The sequence below is a fragment of the Magnolia sinica genome, chromosome 2 (assembly GCF_029962835.1).
Source record: "Magnolia sinica isolate HGM2019 chromosome 2, MsV1, whole genome shotgun sequence".
Lineage (NCBI taxonomy): Eukaryota > Viridiplantae > Streptophyta > Magnoliopsida > Magnoliales > Magnoliaceae > Magnolia > Magnolia sinica.
The window spans coordinates 114,365,096-114,388,857 of NC_080574.1; the positions used below are offsets into that span (position 1 = coordinate 114,365,096).

A 23,762-nucleotide genomic window follows, 5' to 3' on the forward strand; every position below is an offset into this window, starting at 1 on the left:
TCAAATATTATCCTTTCAAATAAAAAGTGTCACAATATATTTTAAAACCCTTAAACAGTTTCATGAGATAAGATAGAAAGACTATAGGCCACAGAATTCTGAGGTTCTGTTTAAAAAAGGAAAAAAATAAATTATGTACCAGGATTGCCTCTCGTTGGGCGACACACATGGTTTCTTTTCTGAGCATGTTCATCATTGTGATGCTGCGTCCGACATGCATAACCGTACCAGCAGTCTTCCCTTTTAGATGCATCAGGTGGAAGAAGCTAAACAGGTACAAACAAACAACAACAGAAGAAACAACAGTTACTCATTGGATAAATAAACACACCGATGCTTCTGATAATTACACCCAGTTTTTCTCTGATATAAGAATAGTCAATTTTTAATACTACTGTCATACTGGAAGTAGAAAATTAGGGTGTGTTTATAAATGCATCTTTTGCAATCTATTTAGGGCCTGTTTGGTCGCCTGTAATTACATGTATTTTGGGGTAATATCAGTCCAATCTGTAATTATGAATTTCTTTGGGTGTTTGAATGTAAAACAATGTAGATAATAAATGCACAAGAAATCCACTGTCATGCAGTCAGTGTAATCTGTACAGTGAAATGTAGAAGGTGAAATGTGGATAGGAGATTGTAGAAGGCGCTTCCAAACGTGGTACCTCTTACCCAATTGCAACTTCAAACTAAAGTAGTTTTTAGAGTACGCATTTATTGCTTGATTTGTTGCATATTACATGGAAATGCATGTAATTACATGCAACCAAACAGGCCCTTAACCTTTACAAGAAAACAGTCCCCATGAAGATAATTCAGGTATTAAAAAATGGTAAAGTGGGAACAATTACACATTACCGGCCCGTAACAGTCATTACAGTAAAAAGGCCCGTAAGGACCCATTACAGGGCTGATGCACTTTTTCTTTTTTTTTTTGAAAAAAAACCTGTAATAGCCATTACAGCCCATATCATAACGGTGACGGTGGTGGCTATTACGGCCACCGTTACTGTTATTGAATACCTTCGAATTCATATCAACAAGCATGTGCAGTCCGTAGAGTGAAAACTCAATTTCCATCAATATGAAACTAACACTAGAGAAATGAGAAAGGATTTAAGAACAAAGAGAAAGCATCTTAGTTAAGACAGGTGAATAATACTAACCATCATCATCTAAGCCTCATCCCAACTAAGCGGGCTACTAATATGAAGGAAATACATAAATAAGAAAAGCAGTAGAAAATTTAACTTGTGATGGAATCATTAATGCAAATGTGCAACTTGCATGAGAAAAGTCATGAGTCCAGGACCAGTTTGTCTAACTTGGAAACAAGTATGTGTGATCAGTGTTTTAAAGATCAACGATATCAGCCAATATATCCCACGATATATCTTGTATCTCACCTGTTCGATACAAAATGCATATGTAGTGCTGACATATCCCACCTATTCGATCTGGTGAGCATTTTCAATCTTTTTAATTTTTACTTTTTGCTGTAAATCACGTTAAATCAATGTCAACGGGTTACAAATCTATGGTTCTTCATGTTTTCCATGAAAAATCATGGATTTGGAGCTTCAATTTCAAGATTTGGGGAGATGGGGCAAGTTGCTGAAAATTGGAAAAAATCGAAATTTCTCAATTTCTCGCAAATCAGTTGCAATCTTCGTATCCAAACACAAAACCAAACATGTAACCTGATCTAGTGATTCTTCTTTTGCTTTCGAACATATTGTTTGTGTTTCCATGCATGTCTTCTTATGTTTATAAATTATGTGAATAGACTTTAAATATACTTGCATCAGTTCAATTGGGCAATGCATGTAAGGACCCCATACAAAGGAAACCCCTATTATGTGCACTTTTTTTTTGTAATGTTTTGATTTCTAAGTGTGTATTGATGTCTTTTTCAACGATCCTTGAAGTTTCCTTGAAAAATTCGACCAATTTCCCAATGCTCCCATGTTTCCCAACAACAACTATACATTATGCGATACAACCGATATATCCCATTCGATAACCGATGTGTATCCATAGCCCAAGGGTGCAATGCATTACGCGATAACGATATTTAAGACATTGTGTGTGATACTGTTAGACATGGACATTGGCATATTCAATGTGGTGAAGAATATGCCAAACACATCCACAATTTATTTTTATTTTTTTAAGACACAGGGTGTCCTGGCCCCTTTTGAGGCGAGACTATTCCCTGCGGATACACACAGTCACCCACAACCACGTGAATTGGGTAATGTCGAGGAGGGGAGTCGAACCCACACCTGTAGGGAGCAAACCAACGGTGATGGCTGCTCACCCAAGCCTTGTTGGGTAAACACATCCATAGAGTTATTTCATGAATCTGTATAAAATAGTATTCATAACAAGTATTGGGATTCATTATCATAGTCTTGTCCCAACTATTTATAAATTGGGTTTTGGGTTTTGCTAATGGCGCCACATTCAAGGGGACGTTAGCAGCATTTCCAAAGCTCTTAATAGACGTGGGATTCCTGATTCTCAATTTGAACCATCCATTCTTTCATACAACTAGGGACAAGCCATGGTGAAAAAATCATGCGAAGTGGATGTCATAGGCTTCCGATCAATAGCATGGAAAATGGACAATTGAGATCGAGCAAAGAAACAAAATAGGTCCAATCAATCTTGAACCATCTATCCAATAGATCCCACTTTGTATTGCTTATGATTCCAAAGTAGCAGTTTGGTTTGATGATTCTAACAATGTTGTCTGTCTTGTAACAAACAAATGGTTGAGCAAATTGGCCCAATTCATATGGTTAGAATCATCTGATCAGCGTGATTCTTACACCATGCTCGCTCTCAATGGTTTATTGAATAAACCACCCCGATTGATGATTGGATTTCCAAATGTCAATTAAAAGCTTCGGGGATGTTGGGATGTTAGTAAAACCCTTATAATATGATAAAAGATGTACCAGATCTATTCTATCAGAGTACAAGGACAAAGACTGAGCATGGAAGGAGATCAATATGAGGTGAACACTTTTTAAATCAATGGAAAATCCTTCTTTTGGAATCCTTTGGAGTGGGGGGCATTTACAAATGAAATAATCACATTTTTGTAATGGCTGAACGCTATTGATCCCTCAATAACAATAAGAGATCCATTTTTAGTTGGGCTAATTATTGTAAGGACTTATAGATTATACTTCTTTTCTGGACTTCCAACAACATCGAGAAGATTAAAAACAACCATGTTGACATCATGAACTATGTGACTTCTCTTTTGGTCTCAGCCCCTTCTTGGTACATGGAAGCTTAACTTCGGAACTCCCTTCGCTGGGGATTCGGCCAGTTTGAGTGTTGGAAAAACTATTAAAGGCTATCCTGCCTGCATTACTACAGCTTAGTTACTCTTGCAAGTACAGGTCAAGTCTATTAACTTCGGGCTTCCCTTAACTCCTGATCAATTAGTTGGCTCCATCACTGTGGAAGGGTCACTAGGGGCTATTCTTGGCTGGAGTAGAAAATGAAATGACGGCTTGTAAGATGCAAATTACCTATGGTTTCGGCCTACTCTGTGTGTGGAAGCTTAACTTTGAAGGCTTCTTTGCCAACAAGCCAGTGAGTTTAGGTGTTAGCAGAATCATTTGACATTGATTGGCATCATGATTAAATCCTATCATGGCCCACTGGTGAAAATAAACTCTTGGAAGCAAAGACGAACAGGCTTCACCTGATTGCTGACCAATTCACCCACCCCATCATTGTCAAAGGCTCACTGTGGGGACATGGCTCCACATCCGCATCATCCAAGTCTCCTACAAAAGCTCTACCTCCTTCAACAGCTGAAGACAAGGTATTCTGTATTTGGTAACAATGGCGTAATTGTCACCACCATTACCGATACGGGTATCGGCTATAACGGCCGATACAGGGGCATAACGACTGTTATGACCACCATAACGTTGAAAATTTTCTTTTGCCCAAAAAATTCTGAAAAAAAAAATAAAAATAGAAAATCAAGAATAATGTAAATATTCCAAATATATATTCATTTTTTTTTTTTTGAACATGTTTATGGTAGTGTAATGGTCCACTATTTGGCGAGGGTGTTTTATTGGGTTGTCTAGTGAATTTGTGAACATGATTATATGTATCTAATGTTTACATGTCATAATCAAGCATTGAAACTAGAAATAAGGAAAAAAAAAAAGGCATAAATACTAATTTTTTTCTTTTTTCCTTTTTAAAAGGCCATTGAAGCTTCTATTCGCTCAAATCACCTCAATTTACGATTTTAATATTAAAACCTACAATAAGAGTGGTCGAAATCTATTGTAGAATGATCTAGGAGAGTTTTTGAAATGAGAAAAGTCAAAAAGGGGGGGGGGGGATTAAAATGGATTTAAATATAAAAAAGTGGCCATTTAACGGCCTTTACAGCTACCATAACGGCCGATACGGTCCCACCAACTGCCCCGTATCGCGTAACGGTCATGGCCATTACCAATACGTATTGGCCTTTGCGGGCATATCGTAATGGATATGAAATACCTTGGCTAAAGAAGCATATAAAGGTTATCATTGACAGCACTCCGTAAACCATCAAATATACCATGACTCTCATTCCCACCCAATGTTCGAATTATCTCCGATATTATCTTTATCTCCAACTCAGCAATACCGATAACACTAGTAGTGATACCGATAACGCTAGTAGTATCAAAAATTTCAGGTATTAGCAATGTATTGCTAATGTAATCGCTAATATTTTCAACTATGTAAATTCTAGGTGTCACTTGTATTTCCAATGCATCAATATCGCTAATGTATCACCAATATTTTTCGACTATGTAAATTCTAGGTAATGCTTGTATCATAAGTGTACCGATATGATATTTCAATAATATCGCCAACGTATTTATATCATCAAAATTTTGTTTATTAGAAGAAAAATTATTTCAATTTTTTTTTTCCATAGGCACATGGTTGTATTTAGTGTTCAATTTGTCATTGATAATATTGATAATATCTTGGCAAATATCATGTGTTGTTGATATTTTGCAATATTGATTGATGTTTGAATGGAATGTTAGATGGTTAAATAGGCCGGATGGGATGATTGGACTGATTTCTAACAACAACACATGCTTTTAAGGCCCCATTAAATGGAAACTTGTTATATATGCATTATTTTTGCAATTTTTTTATTTCTAAATATGCAAATATGTACATTTTAGCATCTCCTGAAGTTTCGCTGAAAATTCCACCGTTTTAGCCATGTTTCCCCGCATTTCCGGTTATCAGCGATATCGATATTGTATCTGTACCCCTGGCCAGCGAAACTCATAGCAATACTGATACTTCGAACACTATTCCCACCCTACTCTCAATTAAAACCCTTAGTCCCCCTCCCCGTGATTACAAACTGGCCCCCTTCCTCTAAACATTTGTCAACATTCTTCATCTTCACGAGTGGTGCGCGTGCTCTCTCCTCGCCATTATCACACTTCCCTATGAGAATCCTCATTAGACTCAACATTATCATTATCACTCACACCCATATAATTAAGGCCAAAAAACCTTTGTTGGGGTTGCATTGACAACATCCTACTTCATTTCTACAGTAACATTTTTCTCATTAATATCTTCTAAATTCTTCCGCATCATCTCCCTTGCCTCTTTTGAACGCTTGGGTACCCGACAACTTGCCCTTTTAATGTGTAAAAGGTCATTTTATACATGTAATTCCTCCAATTATTAATCTGCCACAATAATTGCATTTATGGCATGCCTATTTCCACCTACTTTCTTACAAAGCTACCATCCAATATCTTCATTTCTTATAATTCCCACTATTTTTTCTACTCACAAGTTACAACTCCAACTAACCAAGTATCAGCAAACTCTCCATGTATCAAACCAACCCGTGGGCCATGGCCATCAAGTGACTCAAGTTGTCAACCCCAAACTAGTCCCGAAGCCTCAAGCTTCTGCTAAAATATAAAAATGTAATTTAAAAACAACATTATCTTAAGCAAATATAGACCAAAAATTGAAATTTAAAATTCGGATGAATAGTGTTAGGCTGAATTGGAACCCCTCCAATGCCCCCTAAAACGGGTCATAATTCTTGCAATCCATGAGATTCATCCCACTAATGCATATCTCTAACCAAAAATTTGAGGAAACAACTAAAAACTCAATTTAATTGAATAGTGTCGAACCAATTAGGTATACTGGAATGGCCCCAAAACGGCTCGAAATTCACGTAATTTGTGGGATTCATTCCACTGATGCATATCCCTAACCCTTTGATACCATTTTCCCCAAGAAATTTAAGAAAAAAAATTAAAATTAAATTAAGATTAATAGGGTTAGACTAATTTGAATACACACCCGAATGCCCCCAAAACAGCCCGAAAATCATGCAATGAGTGGAACTCATCCCACTAATGCATGTCCTTGACCATTTAACACCATTTACCTCAAGAAATTGAGAATTTTTTATTTTTTTTTAAGTTAAAAATTAGATTCAGATGCATAGTGTCGGGCCAATTAGGGTACGATCAAATGGTCCTAAAATGGCAAGAAATTCATGCAATCTGTGGGGATTCAATTCACTAATGCATATCTCAAAGAATTTGACACCATTCCTTTCAAGAAATTTAAGGAAACATAAATAAAAAAATGTGACTATTCATCCCAAAGAATGACCTGAAATTACCAAAAATACCAAAAAATAGAAAAAGAGATTAAAAATAAAACACTGATATTGTGCATGAATGTGTAGATCTAAACTCCATACATGTACTTGAATAATATACACTCCAAATAGAAGAATTAAAAAATGTCACTATTCATCCCTAAAAACTGACACGAAATTAGGGAAAATACCAAAAAAAATAGAAAAAGAGATGAAAAACACTGATATAGTGCATGAATGTGTAGATCTAAACTCCATATATGTACTTCAATAATATACACTCCAAATATCCTAGAGAAAATAAAAAATTTGAAAATTATATGCAAACTAGCAAAAATAGAAAAATTGAACACAAATCTTGCAAAATTTGATCGATTTGGTAATATAATGTTGAATCAATACATTTGCAGCTGGAAAAAAAAAAAAAAAGAACTTTTACCTGTTTTTTCAATTTTCCCCAAATTCAGCCTCGGATCTTTCATTCTTCGAAAATGGCATAAATGTTGTGTTTTAATTGTAAAAAATTGCACAAATCTAGTTGAAATGGGTTAAAAACAGTATCAAGAAGCAAAAATGCAAAAAGAGGAGAAAAATGAGTAAAAATGAAAAGCAGACCCCAAAAGGGGAACTTATATATGCATAACAGCTCAGGGCCATCCCACATCATCATAACAGACCGTTATGGGCCGAAAGTTTTGACATGGGCCGTTACAACCTTGTATTGTGTAATGGCCCGTGCCATTATGGAACTGTTTTTGTATACCTAGGTTAAGGTGTAATCCACTAAGCACCAAGACTATCACCCAAAAGAAATTAAAAAATAGTAACTAGCAGTACAAATATTTCCAATGTTATCTTCCATGCACATATGCCCACCACATCTTTAGACTCAGATACATAACGAGTTCATGCATAATTACTTCTACTTTTAGAGTTTGAAAATACATACATGTTTAGGTATGGAAATCCGAAACCAGTACAACAGAAAACCAACTAACTTTTCATAACAACCCCTGCCATTAAAAGCGTGAAGACACATTCAGTAATATGATCCAATACAATTCAATTTTCATGTTCAAACACAAACCAGCAGAACATTGAGAACGAATTTCCTACCAAGAAATATTTGACAAACTAGTTGATAACAGAATGGAAGTTAAAAAATAATAATAATATGAGAAACATACTGGTGAGCTTGCAAACTTTCATAGCATCAAATTAAATGTAAATTTGGAAGTATTCAAATAGAAAGATAATCTAGACATTGATTTGAAATTTCAAAAACGAATAAAAGGAAATCTCGATCAAAATTTCATGGTAGTATCTCATGAAAAAAAAAATATATAGTCAACCTACATTCCCCAAGATCTCCACAACAATAACAGCAGTTAGGAAGGAAATAAAATTAGATCTTTTATTCAAAACAGCATAGACGGTAGAACAGGACTTAATTGGAACAAGATTTAGGCCCCCAAAACCACAACTTTCACCCGTTAGCTTCCTTGAAAGGGGAATCAGCAACTAAAGGGGAGTTTATTTTAGTAATCCTTTGCATGCATATGCATCTTCTGCCAGCACGAAGCAGATGGGATGTAGCAACAAAGGCTACAAGGTACACAATGGCATTAATGAGAGATGTAAAATTTATATAATCATCATCATCTAAGTATTATCCCAATTAATTGGGGTTGGTGACATGAATCCTATTCCATCATTCAACACTATCAAGAGCCAGAACTTCAGTTAGACCATTAGTCATCAAGTCTTCTCTTACTACCTCCATTCATGTCCTTTCGGGCCATCTTGCTACTGCCATCATCAAGTCTTCTCTACCTCCATTCACATCCTTTTGGGCCTTCCCTTTACCCCTTTAGACTCTTCAACTTCTACTCACTCCTAAATGGCACAATTCTTGGCCTCATCTAAGTCTACTCTTCTTCATTTTATTACCTATTAGTGGTACTCGAAGTTCCCTCAAATGCATACATTTCTAATTCTATCCTTCCTCATCTTGCCAGTCATCCATCTTGACATACTCATTTTGGCGACACTCATCCTAGGAACCTATTCCTTAAGTGTCCAACATTCTGTACCATATAACATGGCTGGTCTTGTAGCTATCTTATAGAGTTTCCCTTTTAGTTTGAGTGGTACATGACGATCATATAGAACTCCAGAGGCACATCTCCATTTCTTTCACCCATATTGAATTCTATGGGCAACATCCTTCTCAATCTCTCCACTCTTATGAGTAATTGTTAAAATAATATGAGAACGAAAAATATGTAGAATAAAGATGAGAAGCCCAAGAGGAAGTAGGCTACCATATCTAGATGGAGTCTCCTAATGGCAATCCCAACCAAAAAGATAGCAAAACACAGAGGAATAAAGCTGCGAGAGATAAAAATGGTGCATTTGTACTTTCTATGTTGTTACTTATTTTTTTGATGTATTATTGCAAACCCAATCTTCTCCAACCCCCCCCCCTGTCTTAACTGTATCTAAATCTTACTTTTAACACTCAGGAGAATTTTACCAAAGGCAAATTTTATGGGAGAAACCCTAGTTCAAATCATCGTCCATTGTTGAATTGATGGATTATGGATTCAAACAGAATCACAAGTCATCCTAAACATTCAGAAATTTTATTTTTTCTTTTTCATTACGTCTATTACCTTTGACTAATACAGAACCCAACTGCATGCATGAATACTTGTGCAAAGTGCAGACAGCGGCAGATTTCACTAGGAAAAACAAATCTTGATTTATTGAAGATTTACGAAAATGTTCTCTGACTCTTTTAGAACTACTATGAAGGTGTTCTTAAGGGTTCTTGATCAGTGTTTTAAATAGCACGTACATTTGGCCCTCTATAGCATGTAGTGTAAGCTACATGGCATATAGCATAACCTACATGATACCTAATATTTTTTAATTAAAATAATAGAAAATATGATAAAATTTATAAAATGCACATTTCCTATGAGTGTTTGACTACGAATCTGGATCGTCAACCATATATTTCCATGCAAAATCTCTATATCTCTTTGCCTTCAGACATCTCTAAGTGTGACCTCCTTTTTTCTTTTCTTTTTTTATTGAAACATCACTAGTTCACAATACGGACCACAATTTGGATGGTCCGGAATGATCCAAGTGCTCTATCCACGATATGGAGCACAATTTAGATGGTCCAAATTGATCTAATGTAGTGCCATGTGTGATGGGGATGAATCACCACCATTTTAAAACAGGAGTTCAACTAGCATAGAAGAAGAAGAAGAAGAAGAAGAAGAAGAAAAAGGAGATTTCAAGTAGGATACGCTACCTGCGCTACACTATACGCTACGCTACATGCCCCATAGCTTTCGCTACCAGGGAGCTACGCTATCTGCATACTCTACATAGCATTTTAGCTATGCTAATCTACGTAGCATACGCTACGAGCGCTACCGAAAACACTATTCTTGATGAAACACCCAAATTTTATGGCTTCAATCTGAACCGTTGATTTGTTAGACAACTTCCAAATTCAATTAAAGATTGACAGCTCATCAATTCTATAAAGAAACTTTTAAGTATATGAATTGTTTTTCTTTGTTAAGTGAATGGAATGAGTATAAAGGTATAGTATTTATAGGCATATCAAATCTACTTTGGAAGATTCTATAGATCTTCTGAAACTTATCTGATGAGATACTACAGATCTTCTCACTCTTATCTAGAGAGATCCTGAGAAGAAGGAAAAATCATATAGTGAATCTGCCCTGAAGCAACTTTTTCATGAACAATCAATCTCGATGTGTTTTGTTCATGCATAAGAAGCAGGATATGCCGCTATATATGTAGCATTAACATTATCACAAATAAAATAAAGAATAGAAGGGACCGATAGGGAAAGAAGTCTAGAGAAGAAATTGTAGCCAAGTCAATTCAACAGTTGTTAATGCCATATTACGATGATCAACTTTAACTCTAGAATAAGAGGGTGGCTTGCTTCTTGGAATACCAAGAGACGTGTCATCATCATCTAAGCCTTATACCAATTAATTGGGGTCGGCTACATGATCCTATTCTGTTGTTCGGATTCATGATGAAAGTTTCACGCTGGCTGCCAACCTGACACAACCCTCCTTTATCAAGGCTGGGGACCGGCAATGAGAACACATAACTCCCATAGGTGCAATGAAATAGATTATTACATGGGTTGATGTACAATCAAGCACTATCTAATAGTCTATGACATAGGTTGATTACAACCTACAAGACGTGTGTGACCAAGAAATACATAGTAGCCAAAAGTAGACCATTGGTCTTAATGTGATCCAACATATTTGGCATCAAAGTATGCAGTTAAGGGAAAGTATGACTCGAGAAAATGTTACGGCCATGAGAAAGAGTACCTTTCACAAACTGAAAAATATGCTTTAAGATACGAAAATGGGATGTAGTAGGCTCATGCAGAAATAGATGTGTTAAGTTCACAAAGTAGCACAAGTTCGGTCAAGTGAGAGTGAGATACTACGAATCCCCAATGATATTGAGATACTTTGTGGATCAGGAAGGTGTTGGTAGTGCTTGCCTTTGAAATATAAATTGATTTTATAATTGATGGGAACTTGGTCAGAAGTGACCATTTATGATGAATGGAACTTGACCATCAGTGACCTTTATGCTTATATTCTTCTTCTATTTGTAAGTGCATGGAAACATTCATCTTATGGGTTGGAGGAGTTGGTCCTTTTGGTTTTACTCTTCAATGGCTCTATGGTGAAAGAGTAGTGAACACATCAACTAGGTTTTGGTGAGAGGAAAGTTGTGTTAAGATTCTCAAGTAACCTAAATTCAATAACCACTCTAGGATATCGCCCATCCAGATCTTGTTTGTGGTTATCCTATGTTTTAGTGAGTTAGGACGAATTAGGATGACTTAATCTCCACCAGAGGGTCATCAATCACATCTTTGTTTTGGGCCCTTCACCACATAAGGGTATGGATGTTCACTTATTTACGGATCCTAGTGTTAAGTCTAGAAGGACATCCGTATTAGAAGATTATGTAAGTCTCCTCACTGAAAGACCCATCATGCTTGGATTGAATTGACTTGATCAAATACTAGATTGGACTTACTTGGACTTATCCTTTGACTTGAGGACACAAGTAGTGATCTTAGTCAAGTGATGACTTTGACACATGTATTGCTGCCACAATTAACGGTTGACATTTGGATGTGATTGGGTACATGCATTGAGGTTAAGAAACATCTTGTAATCTAATAAAGGAATCATTGTCTATAACTCTTGATAAGTGGCTTACAGCTTGATTATTGGGGCTCCACCAAGTCCATCTTATTAGGTTCACACTTCTGGATGATTTGAAATTATTTTCCGAAAGTTTTCAACCACTAGGTCTTTTGTTTTAGTTGTTGATTTTGTTTTATCACGCTTGATGGAAACCAATCATGATGATCTATTAGTGGCCCACCCTTCGTTCAACATGGGATAAAGACGAGTGGGTAGCCACAATGGTGGAGGCATGAGTAAAAAGACTCAGTGACTATGTTTGGTCTAGGGTCAAGTCAAAACCTGAACAAATTAGGTTCAACTTGGATGAGTCTGGACAAGTCACCCTATATCTCTCAAATTAGGCAATAGTAGGGCCACCCACTCCACCCATCTATTGTGTCAGATCGTCTAGAACATGAGTTCAAAAATCAAGTAGATTCAAGTGGGTCACACCACAAGAAATAGTGGATTGAATGTGCACCTTTGAACCCTTTGGGGCAAACAGAAATTTTGTATCAAGCCAATACTTCGCTTTTTTCCCTTCATCCTGTTGAGAGTGATGGACCTTATGAATGGTGAACAGATTGGATGGCTCACAAACATCACGATGGGTGCTAGGAAGGTTCGATGGTGGGCATTTACATCCCCAACATTTCCCATGGTGTGGCCCACTTGCGTTTTGGATATGCCTCAGTTTTTTGGCTCATGACGTGACATGATCTTGTGAAATTGATGAACGGAGTGTATGCCTCACACACTTTCTGGAACAATGAACAAACCACACCATCAAATCCGCCTCTTGAGGTGAAGGTAGAAAGTTTCTAAGGTAGTTAAGAAATTCAACGAAACTGTCAATCTCCGCATCCATCAAGTTCCTACGACACTAAGGGTTCCAAACAATAGACCCGTCACACGTAGAGAAGCATTCAACGACTGAGATGGATCAATCGGTCGAGATAAGAGCCAACCTGGGGAATAAGTCTTGAAGAGGTCTATCGCCACTCCAAGTATACACCCAAAATCTAACTTGACAACCATTGCCAACAGAGAAAGCCATCCCTCTTTGCACAAGATAATTAGTTGTTGCGATCACTCTCCAAACAAAGGAAGATCTATATAAAGAAGACCTTCAGACAAACCACCCACCAAAATGCGTTCCATATTTACTTGTAATAAGGTCTCTCCACATCCTCCCCATCTCGTAGCCAAATCTCCAAATCCATTTACCGAGAAGAGAAAGATACATCTTATACAAACTTTTAATACCGGCACCTCCCGATACAATCAGCCTATAAACCTCCTCCCATTTAAGAAGATAAAACTTTCAGCCCCCTCCGAATTGCCCTTCCAAAAATCGATTCCATGCATTTAAAAAGTGACAGATAGTACATCGACATATTAGCAAAAGTCGACTTTATAAGAGTCAACCGGCCTCCATGAGAGATATCGAATCTTCCAACTTGAGAGTTTCCTCTCGATTCTTTCGATGACCTTACCCCAAAGGTATTTCAGAGGCTTACCTATACACAACGAGAGGCCCAAGTACGTCGATGGGAACACTCAGGTCCATTAATAGAAGCAATGTTTCCAGGGACCCAACCTTTCCATCATTTGTTGCATCATTCCAACCTATCACTTTGATTGTTATTGGCCATCTGAGGACGATATGAACTCGATTCCTGTGGTCATTAACTATCCATCACTATGGATGGGCTTAGCATACCTAAAGACAAATCTATGGTTGATATATGCTCGATTTGCGATTTGCAGTTTTGGTAATACTTAACTTGATTTGGGGTTGCAATTGAGCAATGCAATTGGTTTTTACTCTCAAATATAAGTAGCTGTTTGGAGTTTTGAACCTATTGAGCAATGTACAGTTAGAATGAAAATGGTTTTGGGACTGTATTATGGAGTTAGGTGTAACAGATTTAGGTTTGCAAGGGCTATGGTTAGTAATTGTGATTGTACATGAGGCATGGATATGGAAATTACGATGAAAAATGGCTGTAAAAGCTGATTGTGTGAATGGAGGGCTGCAGATGGTAACTTTAGGGTGTAATGACCATCAGTTTGGAAAAATAGACTGTTGGTTGGGACTAGGGAGAATTTGGGTACCGATGGGCTTTCGTTTTGGCTTTGGGTGGAATTTGGGGTTTAATGGTTTTGTTTGTGCTTTAGGTGGATCAAAATTTATGGCTTCAGACTACTTGAATTGGATTGTATTGGGGCTGTAGTGAAAAAAGGGGCTGGACAATGGATTCTTATGAAGGGTTTTGGGTTGTGGAATGAGAGAATTGAAAGAAAGTAGGCTGTGATTTGAGTATTATGTTGAATATGGATTGTGGGTGTAAGATGAGAGTGATCAGGTGGCTGCAGTTCAGTTTGAGGGTGTACGAGGACAGCGGATAGGGTTTGTAGGGTGATTTGGGACTCCGCTTATGGTTTTAATTGGGGTTTTAAGGGTAAGTTAGGTTTTCAGATGGGCATAAAGAATCGGTTGGGATTTTGGGATGGTTTATGGTATATATCTACAGTTTAAAGTTGGATCAGATTGAAATTGATGCTGTGGTTAGAATTTTGTATAGGAATTGAGGTTTAGCCAGGTGTTTTGGATAATGGACAGATTCAAAAGACAAGAAAGCACATTCGTAATAATCCCAATTAAGCAAGAAGGAAAAGAATGAGTTCCTAATATCACATACTTGCTCAGATAGAACTTTGATGCTTCTAGAATTGAAGGAAAATAAAACTGTTGAAGTTGAGAGAAAATGTACCACATAGGAGATTAAAACCCACATTACTTTCAAGAAAGTATTCACCCACAGGAATAAAGAACAATACCAACAAATACCCCACCCACAGCTACAGTTGTAGACACACACAACCAACAAAACAAAAGGAGAAAAAACTACTATCATATAATCCCTGCAGAGACTTACATGGTATAAGTAAACATCTCGGCAATTCTTTGGCTCAAGTCAAATTTCATCATAAAAGTATCCATGCATATATCTATACCCGTTTATAAAGGTTGCATCAAAAAGTTTCCCTTTTTCTGTTCAAACTCTCCCCAAATAAATTGCAATATGGACTTTCTAAAATAATAAAGACATAAAGAAAGGAATAATACTTTTACACTGCTGGAAATAACATGTGCTGGTTATAGGTTGTATACAGAGCCTAAAATGGCAGCCTTTGGATCTTATCTCTACACTATAAATATCCTGTAAATTTGAAATAATTCGAACTAGCGTGAAATTACTATATATGGAACCAGTGTTTTAAGTATCGAGGATATCGGCCAACGTATCCCACAATATATCTGGTATACTACCTGTGCGATACAAGACGCACTAGTAGTGGGATATATCCCACATGTTTGATTCGGTGAGCATTTTCAATTTTCGATCCGTTTTTTCTGTAAATTATGTTAAATCAGTATCAAATTGCATGAAAAATCATGGATTGAGAGCTTCGATTTCAAGATTTGGAGGAGCTAGGCTGAGCTGTGGAAATTTTTTAAAAAAAAAAAATCAAAATTTCCTAATTTCTCGCAAATCGGTTGCAATCTTTGTGTCCAAACCAGTGTTCAAATTATCTTCGATATTATCGAAATATCTCCGATATTATCTTTATCTCTAGCTCAGCGATACCAATAACACTGGCAACGATACCGATAATGTTGGTAGTATTGGAAATTCCAAGTATTAACAATATCGCTAAGTATCACCAACGTATCAATATCACTAATGTAATCGTTAATATTTTCAACTATGTAAATTTTAGGTGTTGCTTGTATTGCCAATGCATTAATATCGCCAATGTATTACCAATCTTTTCGACTATGTAAATTTTAGGTAATGCTTGTATCATAAGTGTATCAACGATATTTCAATAATATCGCTAACGTATTGATATAATCAAAATTTTGTTTATTAGAAAAAAAAAAAAGATTATTTCAATTTTTTTCATGGGCACAAGGTTGTTTGTAGTGTTCAATTTATCATTAATAATATTGATAATATCTCGATATTATTGATATCACAACATACGAGATATTGAGACCACAATCTTTTGTTTCCTTTCCAATTGTTGATGATTTCTTGGTGAAATATCATGTGGTGTTGATATTTTGCAATATCGATGGATGTTTGGATGGAAGGTTGGATGGTTAAATAGGCCAGAGGGGATGGTTAGACTGATTTCTTCCAACAATACATGCTTTTAAGGCCCCATTAAATGGAAACTTGTTTTGTATGCAATCTTTTTGCAATTTTTTTATTTCTAAATATGCAAATATGTACATTTTAACATCTCCTAAAGTTTCACTGAAAATTCCACCGTTTTCCCCATGTTTCCCCGCATTTCTAGTTATCAACGATATTATCGACGATATCGATATTATTTCCGTATCCCTGGCCAGCGAAACTTGTAGCAATACCAATACTTCGAACACTGGTCCAAACATTAAATCAAACATGTATGTGACCTGATCTAGTGATTCTTCTTTTGCTTTTGAATGTATTGCTTGTGTTTCCACACGTCTTCTTACATTTATAAATTATATGAATAGACTTTGAATATACTTACATCAATTCAACCAGACAACACATAGATTAGGACCCCATACAAAGAAAATCTATTATGTGCACTTATTTTTTGTAATGTTTTGATTTGTAAGTGTATTGATGTCTTTTTTAACAATCACTGAAGTTTCATTAAAAATTTTGACCAATTTCCCAATGTTTTCTCATGTTTCCAACAACAATGATACATTAAGGGATACATTCGATATATCCCATGCGATAACCGATACACACCTGTATCCCAAGGGTGCAATACGTAACGCGATATCGATATTTCAAACATTGCATGGAACTGTTGGGATTCTATACACGGATGTACACTTGTGTAGACAGTGGTAACTAACAAGGTTGCTGATACATCATACATAGAAATAAAAATAAAATAAAATAATAAAAAGCCCTAATGGTGTTCTATGGGCATTTTCTGCACATAGACACATGGGCATGCTTTTTTCAGCATACAAACCAATTTTGGTGAGTATCTGTCACATGAGCAATCAGATGGGGCCTCTGATGCACACATGACCCCCTTCATAAGATGCATGACTTGGATGAATCATCCCTTCACCACCATGTTGATACATCACACATCTGTAAAAACCACCCATGTGGTGTTCTATGGGTATTTTCTGTACATATACATCTAGGCATGCTATTTTCAGCATACAAATCAATTTTGGAGATCTCTGTCACATAAGTGATTAAATGAGGCCTCTGATGCACACACAACCCCTTAGATGCAAGACTTGTGATTTAACTATTTGGATGTGGAGATTATTAACAAATCAATCGAGGTAAATCAAATAAGATAACATACTATCCTACAGTGATTAAAAGAGTACCAAAGTGGCAATAAAATTCAGATTTATCACACCCAGATCCATAGCTCAAGTGGTAGACTGAGTGAAAGATACCTCGTTTCAACACTGAGGTCTTGGTATCGATTCCCTAGTGGGGGTGGCTAACAGTGAAGTGTGAACTAACAGTGGGTGTACTAACAAGCTAACAAAAAAAAAATCAGATTTATGTTAAAATCACAATCCCATACAAGCATGAATCATGTAAGCATGAAAACCTTAGGGCCTGTTTGGCCGGGCGGATTAAGAGGGATTAGGAGGGATGGGATGGTAAAATCCCGGGATATGCCAAACGAGCCAAACAAACCCCAATGAACTTGTCCCGGGATATAGCAAACCCATGGATCTTAAACCAATCCACTGACATCACCATCATTACCTTAAAATTGATCCCATCCCTCCTAATCCCGTTCAACCATGCCTGGGGCGTGTTTGGTTGGACAGATTGGAAGGGATTGGAAGGTAAAATCCCGGGATATGCCGGGCATGCCAAATAGACACGATGAACTTGTCCCAGGATATAGCAATCCCATGGATCTTAAACCAATCCACTAACACCACCATCATTACCTTAAAATCCATCCCATCCCTCCTAATCCCATGGGATCCGTCCGGCCAAATAGGCCCTTAGGTCCCATAAGAGATTGGAATTCTCACACTTACCATAGGCATAGTTCAAGTTCAATGGGAAAATTTGGCACAATTCAAAGGTTAGGAAATTGGGGAAATAAGTTTAGGTTTTCAGATTTGGGAAAATAAGGTTCGGGGATTTAGGGTTAAAGATTTGAGGATTTAGGATTATGGATTTGGGGATTTAGGGTTAGGGCTTCAAAGGGGAAGCAAAGGCAAAAGGGATTGGGAATGCAGACCTGATGGACAGCCGTACAAGTGAATCCATATGGTCGTACAGACAGTGAGGTACGGTCATGTATGGTCGTACAGTTGTACGGTCAAAGGGAGAGTGTAAACGGGATGTTTTGGAATGGGTTAGGTAGCCAGTATACAATTCGAAAGAAAGAAAAACAAAGTGAAGGAAGAAGAGAGAGCTAGAGAAAATGAAAAAGAGAGAAAATAGAGAGATACCTTTAATGGAAGAAAATGAGGAGAAAGACAGATTGGATTCACTCCTTCACTTCACACCAAATCAATCCACCCATTCACAAGATGTTTTTACTTCATCAAAATTAAAATAAATGAATATATATATATATATATATATATATATATATATATATATATATATATATATATATATATATATATATATATATATATATATATTCATATGCTTGCAATGAGGGTAGGGCTGGACGTCCAGGCCTTAAATAATCTCAAAAAAGTATTTTTACAAAAAGACGCTCTCAGGAAAGATTTCTTTTTAAAAAAAAACCCTAATATCTAAAATATGTCCTATGATGCCATAAAACATAAACCTGCTAATCCTAAGCTATGGAAAAAAAAAACCATAAAATAAGCTAATTCAACATTCATAATCAAGTGATGAAGGATTACAATGATCCAACCGTCTGATCGAAGGATCCACACGATCCAACGGTCCAATCGTCGTGTCCTCGCGATCCAACGGTCAATACTCCTCAACTAAGTAGCCCATATGCATTTTCCTAATATAGGGTCTTCAAAGATAAATGATCATACATGTGCGGTCTTCAAGGCCTCAGTGTGGCCTACCTAGGCCCATGTACAAGTCATCGAGCCAAAGTGAAAGCTAGGCTAATCTCCTCCTCTAGTACACTCTAAATGGTTAGATGTCCTCATCACCCTTGCACAAGATGCATGACTTGGACGAATCATCCCTCCACTACCACTTTTCTTTCTGCAGTGATTGGCCTTAAGATTATCCAATCACTTCTTTTGAACTCTTTTTACATAATCAGCCTTTTTTTTACTGTCTACACAGCTCCAAAATATACTTGCCTTCTCATATCACTCACCCCAAATAGTACCAATCTTTCCCCCTTTAGGTTTCATCTTTTGTTAAAAAGATGTCTTAAATCTGGATATTTTCGACTAGCCCTGAGAAAGTTCGGCTCGAAGTCCAGCAACAATGTATTTGGAAACCCCGAGATCTTCGACTAGTTGAAGGACAAGCTCGACCAGTCAAAGGGTCCTTCGAACAGTCGAAGCTCTTGCTCGACTAGCCGAAGGTTACGCAGATTGTGCGCGGACTATGTAAATTTGAGGCGGTTTCCAGGGAGGCGCGCAAGTGGGAGTTTCCCAACTATAAATAGGAGTCCCTAGGGCCATTCTAAGGCATTCTAAGGCTTTCTAAAATATTCAAAAGGGTTTCTAAATAGGGTTCTAGGGTTGCAAAGGGTGTAGCAAGGGTGAGATTCAAGCTTGTTTGAATCGGGTAAGTCTTTTCTCTTTGTAATTTATGCTTTCATAGTGGATTTCTGTCGCTTTGTGCTGTGGTTTTTTTCCCGAAAGGGTTTTCCATGTTAAAACTATGTGTTCTCTTGTGTTTGCTTGGTGCTCTTGGACTGTTATCCTAGATCCTTCTTTGTGTGATTCCGGAGCCCAATCCCCAACAAGTGGTATTAGAGCTATTGTTGGGGCACAGATTTGAATCTGCAGGATTAGCATCAATGGGAAGCACTAGGTATGATATTGAGAAGTATTCAGGGAAAAATAACATTGAGTTATGGAAGATCAAGATGATTAGTTCTCTAACCAAGCAAGGCGAGGAGGAGAAAAAGTCTACTATGATTAATGAAGAATGGAATACTCTTGATAAGAAGGCCTTGTCCTCGATACGTTTATGTCTCACGGATGAGGTCCTCTATAATGTTTTGAGGGAGAAAACTGTGGCTAGTTTATGGGCGAAGTTAGAGGATATCTATGCGAAAAAATCCTCTGAAAATCGCCTACACTTGAAGCTACAATGGTATGCCTTCCAAGATGGTAGATGGTAGAGACCTGGAGGCCCACATCAGCAACTTTGATAAATTGATTTACAAATTACTGGATATGGAAGAAGTGATCAAAGATGAGGAACAAGCATGTATGTTGTTGAATTCTCTTCCGGCATCGTATTAGTCATTCAGGGACTCAATGTGCACCGCAAATAAAACCCTAAGTGTCGACACCGTTATCTCAGCCCTTCAAGGGAAGGCCATGAGAAAGCTATCCGGCGGCATGGGGACATCTTTCGATGCATTGATTATAAGAGGCAGGAATACTAATTGAGATACAGGATCTTCAAGATCTAGATCCAAATCGAAGGGCAGAGGCAAAGGAAAACTAAAGTGCTGGAACTGGGGGATGATTGGACCCATGAAGGATTGTACCAATCCCCAAGCAAGGAAAGAAAATTCAGTGACTTCTTCCAAGGAGGCCAATGTTGTCACATCTGATGAAGAAACAAGTGGAGGTGATGTTCTAGCTGCGTCTATAGTAAGACACTTGCATGATAATCTTAGAGATGAGTGAATCCTTAACACAGGAGCATCATATCACATAACTCCTCATCGGAGTTGGTTCGCAAGTTACAAGGAATGCAATGGTGGACAGGTTTTTATGGGCAATAACAATACCTGTAATGTTGTGGCTATTGGTACTGTAAGCATCAAGATGTTTGATGGGATGGAGCGAACCTTGACTGATGTCAAGCACGTTCCTGATATGAAGAAAAGTCTGATTTCTTTGATGCACTCGAGGCTATAGGGTGCAAGTTCACCGGCCTTAATGGTATCTTTAAAGTTTCAAATGGGGCACTCGTGGTTATGAGAGCGCAAAGGCACGGAAACCTTTACAGGTTGATCGGAAGCACTTCAGCAGGTAGAGCAGTAGCAGCTGTTGTAGATTCCACTTTTGCATGTATGTGGCATGCTCGTCTAGGCCACATAAGCGAGCGGGGCATGAAGGTACTATCTGATCGTTGTTTGATTCTAGCATTTAAGAATTCTGATTTAGATATATGCGAACATTGTATATATGGTAAATAATCTAGATTATCTTTCAAATCTGAAAAACATGTATGTAAGGGAGTGCTAGATTATATGCACTCTAATGTATGGGGGTCATCGCCAGAAGTTTCCATTGGGGGGTTGTCATGGTTTGTTTCATTTATTGACGACTACTCTAAGAAAGTTTTGGTTTACTTCATGAAACGTAAATCCGAAGTTTTCACCATATTCAAACAATAGAAGGCAATGGTGGAAAAACAGTCATAGCGAAAAATAAATGTTTTAAGGACTAACAATGATGGAAAATTCACTTCCGCTGAGTTTAATGAATATTGCAAGGATAAAGGGATCATTAGGCACAACATAGTGCGCCACACGCCTGAACAAAATGGTGTGGCGAAGCAGATAAGTCAAACTTTCTTGTAAAGGGTCCGATGCATGTTAAGTAATGTTGCGTTGGGCAAGAACTTATGGACAAAGGCCGTTAACACGACTTGCTATTTTGTGAACCGGTCTCCTTCTATGACAATTGAATGTAAAATCTCAGCGGAAGTATGGAGTGGTCATAAGCTGAACTACTCATATTTACGCATATTTGGTTGTGAGACTTACTCTCATGTACCGTCAATTGAGAGAGATAAGCTAGACCATAGAGCAAAAAAGTACATATCTGTTGGTTATGGTATAGGTGTGAAAAGTTACAAGTTATTCGACAAGATCACACGCAAGGTCATTACTAGCCGTGACATCAGGTTCGATGAAACCTCCCTATTCCACAAGAATAATCAGGAGCAAGACGAACCAAAAAAGTTGATCATAGGTGTCCAGATTGACACAGATGATACTCAGGGAGAGATGCATAGAAAGAGGTACAGGAGCAGGTGGAGCAGTCACCTCTGAGAAGGAACCTACCACGTGATCACAGGTTACTAGCAAGATACAGGGACGACTCTAATATCGCATACGCCCTCATTACAAATGAAGGAGACCCGTCTACTATTCAGGAGTCTCTTAACAAGCCAGATGCAGAAAAGTGAAAGGTCACTATTGATGATAAGATGGACTCGTTGCACAAAAACCACATATGGGAGCTAGTGGAGCTTCCAGTGGTCCGAAAAGCGATTGGAAGCAAATGGCTATTCAAAAAGAAACAGGATAGATACAAAACGAGGTTGGTAGCGAAGGGGTGTGCTCAAAGAGAAGGAATTGACTTCATAAAGAAATTCGCGCCAGTAGTTAAGCAAGTATCTATCAGATTCGTGATGGTGCTAGTTGCTCAATCCGATCTCGAGCTGGAACAGTTGGATGTCAAGATTGCATTCCTGCACAATGAGTTGGAAGAGCAGATCCAACCAGAGGGATATGAAGTTAAAGGGGCAAAGAAAAAAGTTTGCAAGTTAATGAGGACATTGTACGGCCTGAAACAGTCGCCTAGGCAGTGGTATAAAAAAATTGATTCTTTCATGTTGAGTCAGAAATTTACTCGGAGTTAATATGATCACTGTGTCTATAACAAGACACTTGAGTGATGACAAATTCATCATCCTGGTATTGTATGTTGATGATATATTGATCGCCTGTCATGATATGTCTGAAATCAACGTACTGATGACTCAGTTATCAAGGACATTCGAGATAAAAGATCTGAGGGCTGCAAAGAGGGTTCTCGGCATAGATATTCATAGAGACATAAAGAGGAGCAGGCTTTGGTTATCACATGCAGAATACCTTGAAAAGGTGTTGATCAAGTATGGGATGGACCAGGCAAAGCCGGTGAGCATTCCCCACGTAGCTCACTTCAAGCTTTCCTCAGAACAATATCCTAAATGAATTGATGAAAAGCAAGTTATGTGACATGTGCCTTATTCGAATGCAGTTGGCAATTTAATGTATGTCATGGTCTGTACGAGACTAAATATTTCACAGGCAATCGGTGTTGTGAGCAAATACATGTCAAACCACAGCATGCAACATTGGGAAGCGGTGAAATGGCTACTTCGATACATTCGAAGTACAAAAAACTACGTCTTAACTTTTGAGAAGACAAGACCAAAGTTGGCAGGGAACGTGGATTCGGACTACGTAGGCAGTGTGAATTGTAGAAAGTCGACTTCTGGTTACTCGTTTATACTAGCAGGTGGAGCAATTAGTTGGATGTCGAAGCTTCAGTCCATGATGGTTGTTTCTAAGACCGAAGTAGAATATATGACAGTGATGGAAGCTTTTAAGGAATGTGTTTAGTTAAGAGGCATGATAAATCAGTTGGGACTTCAACAGGAAGCCGTGTCGGTTAATTGCGATAGCGAGAGAGCTATCAATTTGGCTAAAAATTCTGTTTATCACTCGCGTACTAAACATATTTATGTTCATCACCATTTTATCCGACAAGTACTTAAAGAAAGAGG

At 37.7% G+C, this 23,762-nt stretch overlaps 1 protein-coding gene across 4 annotated transcripts in view; it reads right to left on the reverse strand.

Annotated features, from left to right (window-relative positions):
- The window catches only part of LOC131237419 (uncharacterized), a 148,432-nt gene continuing 124,670 nt past the window's right edge, over positions 1-23,762 (reverse strand). For 3 of the 4 annotated variants that reach the window (XM_058235164.1, XM_058235167.1, XM_058235166.1), the window contains one exon: positions 1-266. In XM_058235164.1, coding sequence (XP_058091147.1) covers positions 8-266 — 259 coding nt within the window. In that variant the 3' untranslated portion in view covers positions 1-7. Of the gene's footprint in view, positions 267-7,649; positions 7,714-23,762 lie in introns of all 4 variants that reach the window. The other variant, XM_058235165.1, reaches the window with a different exon arrangement.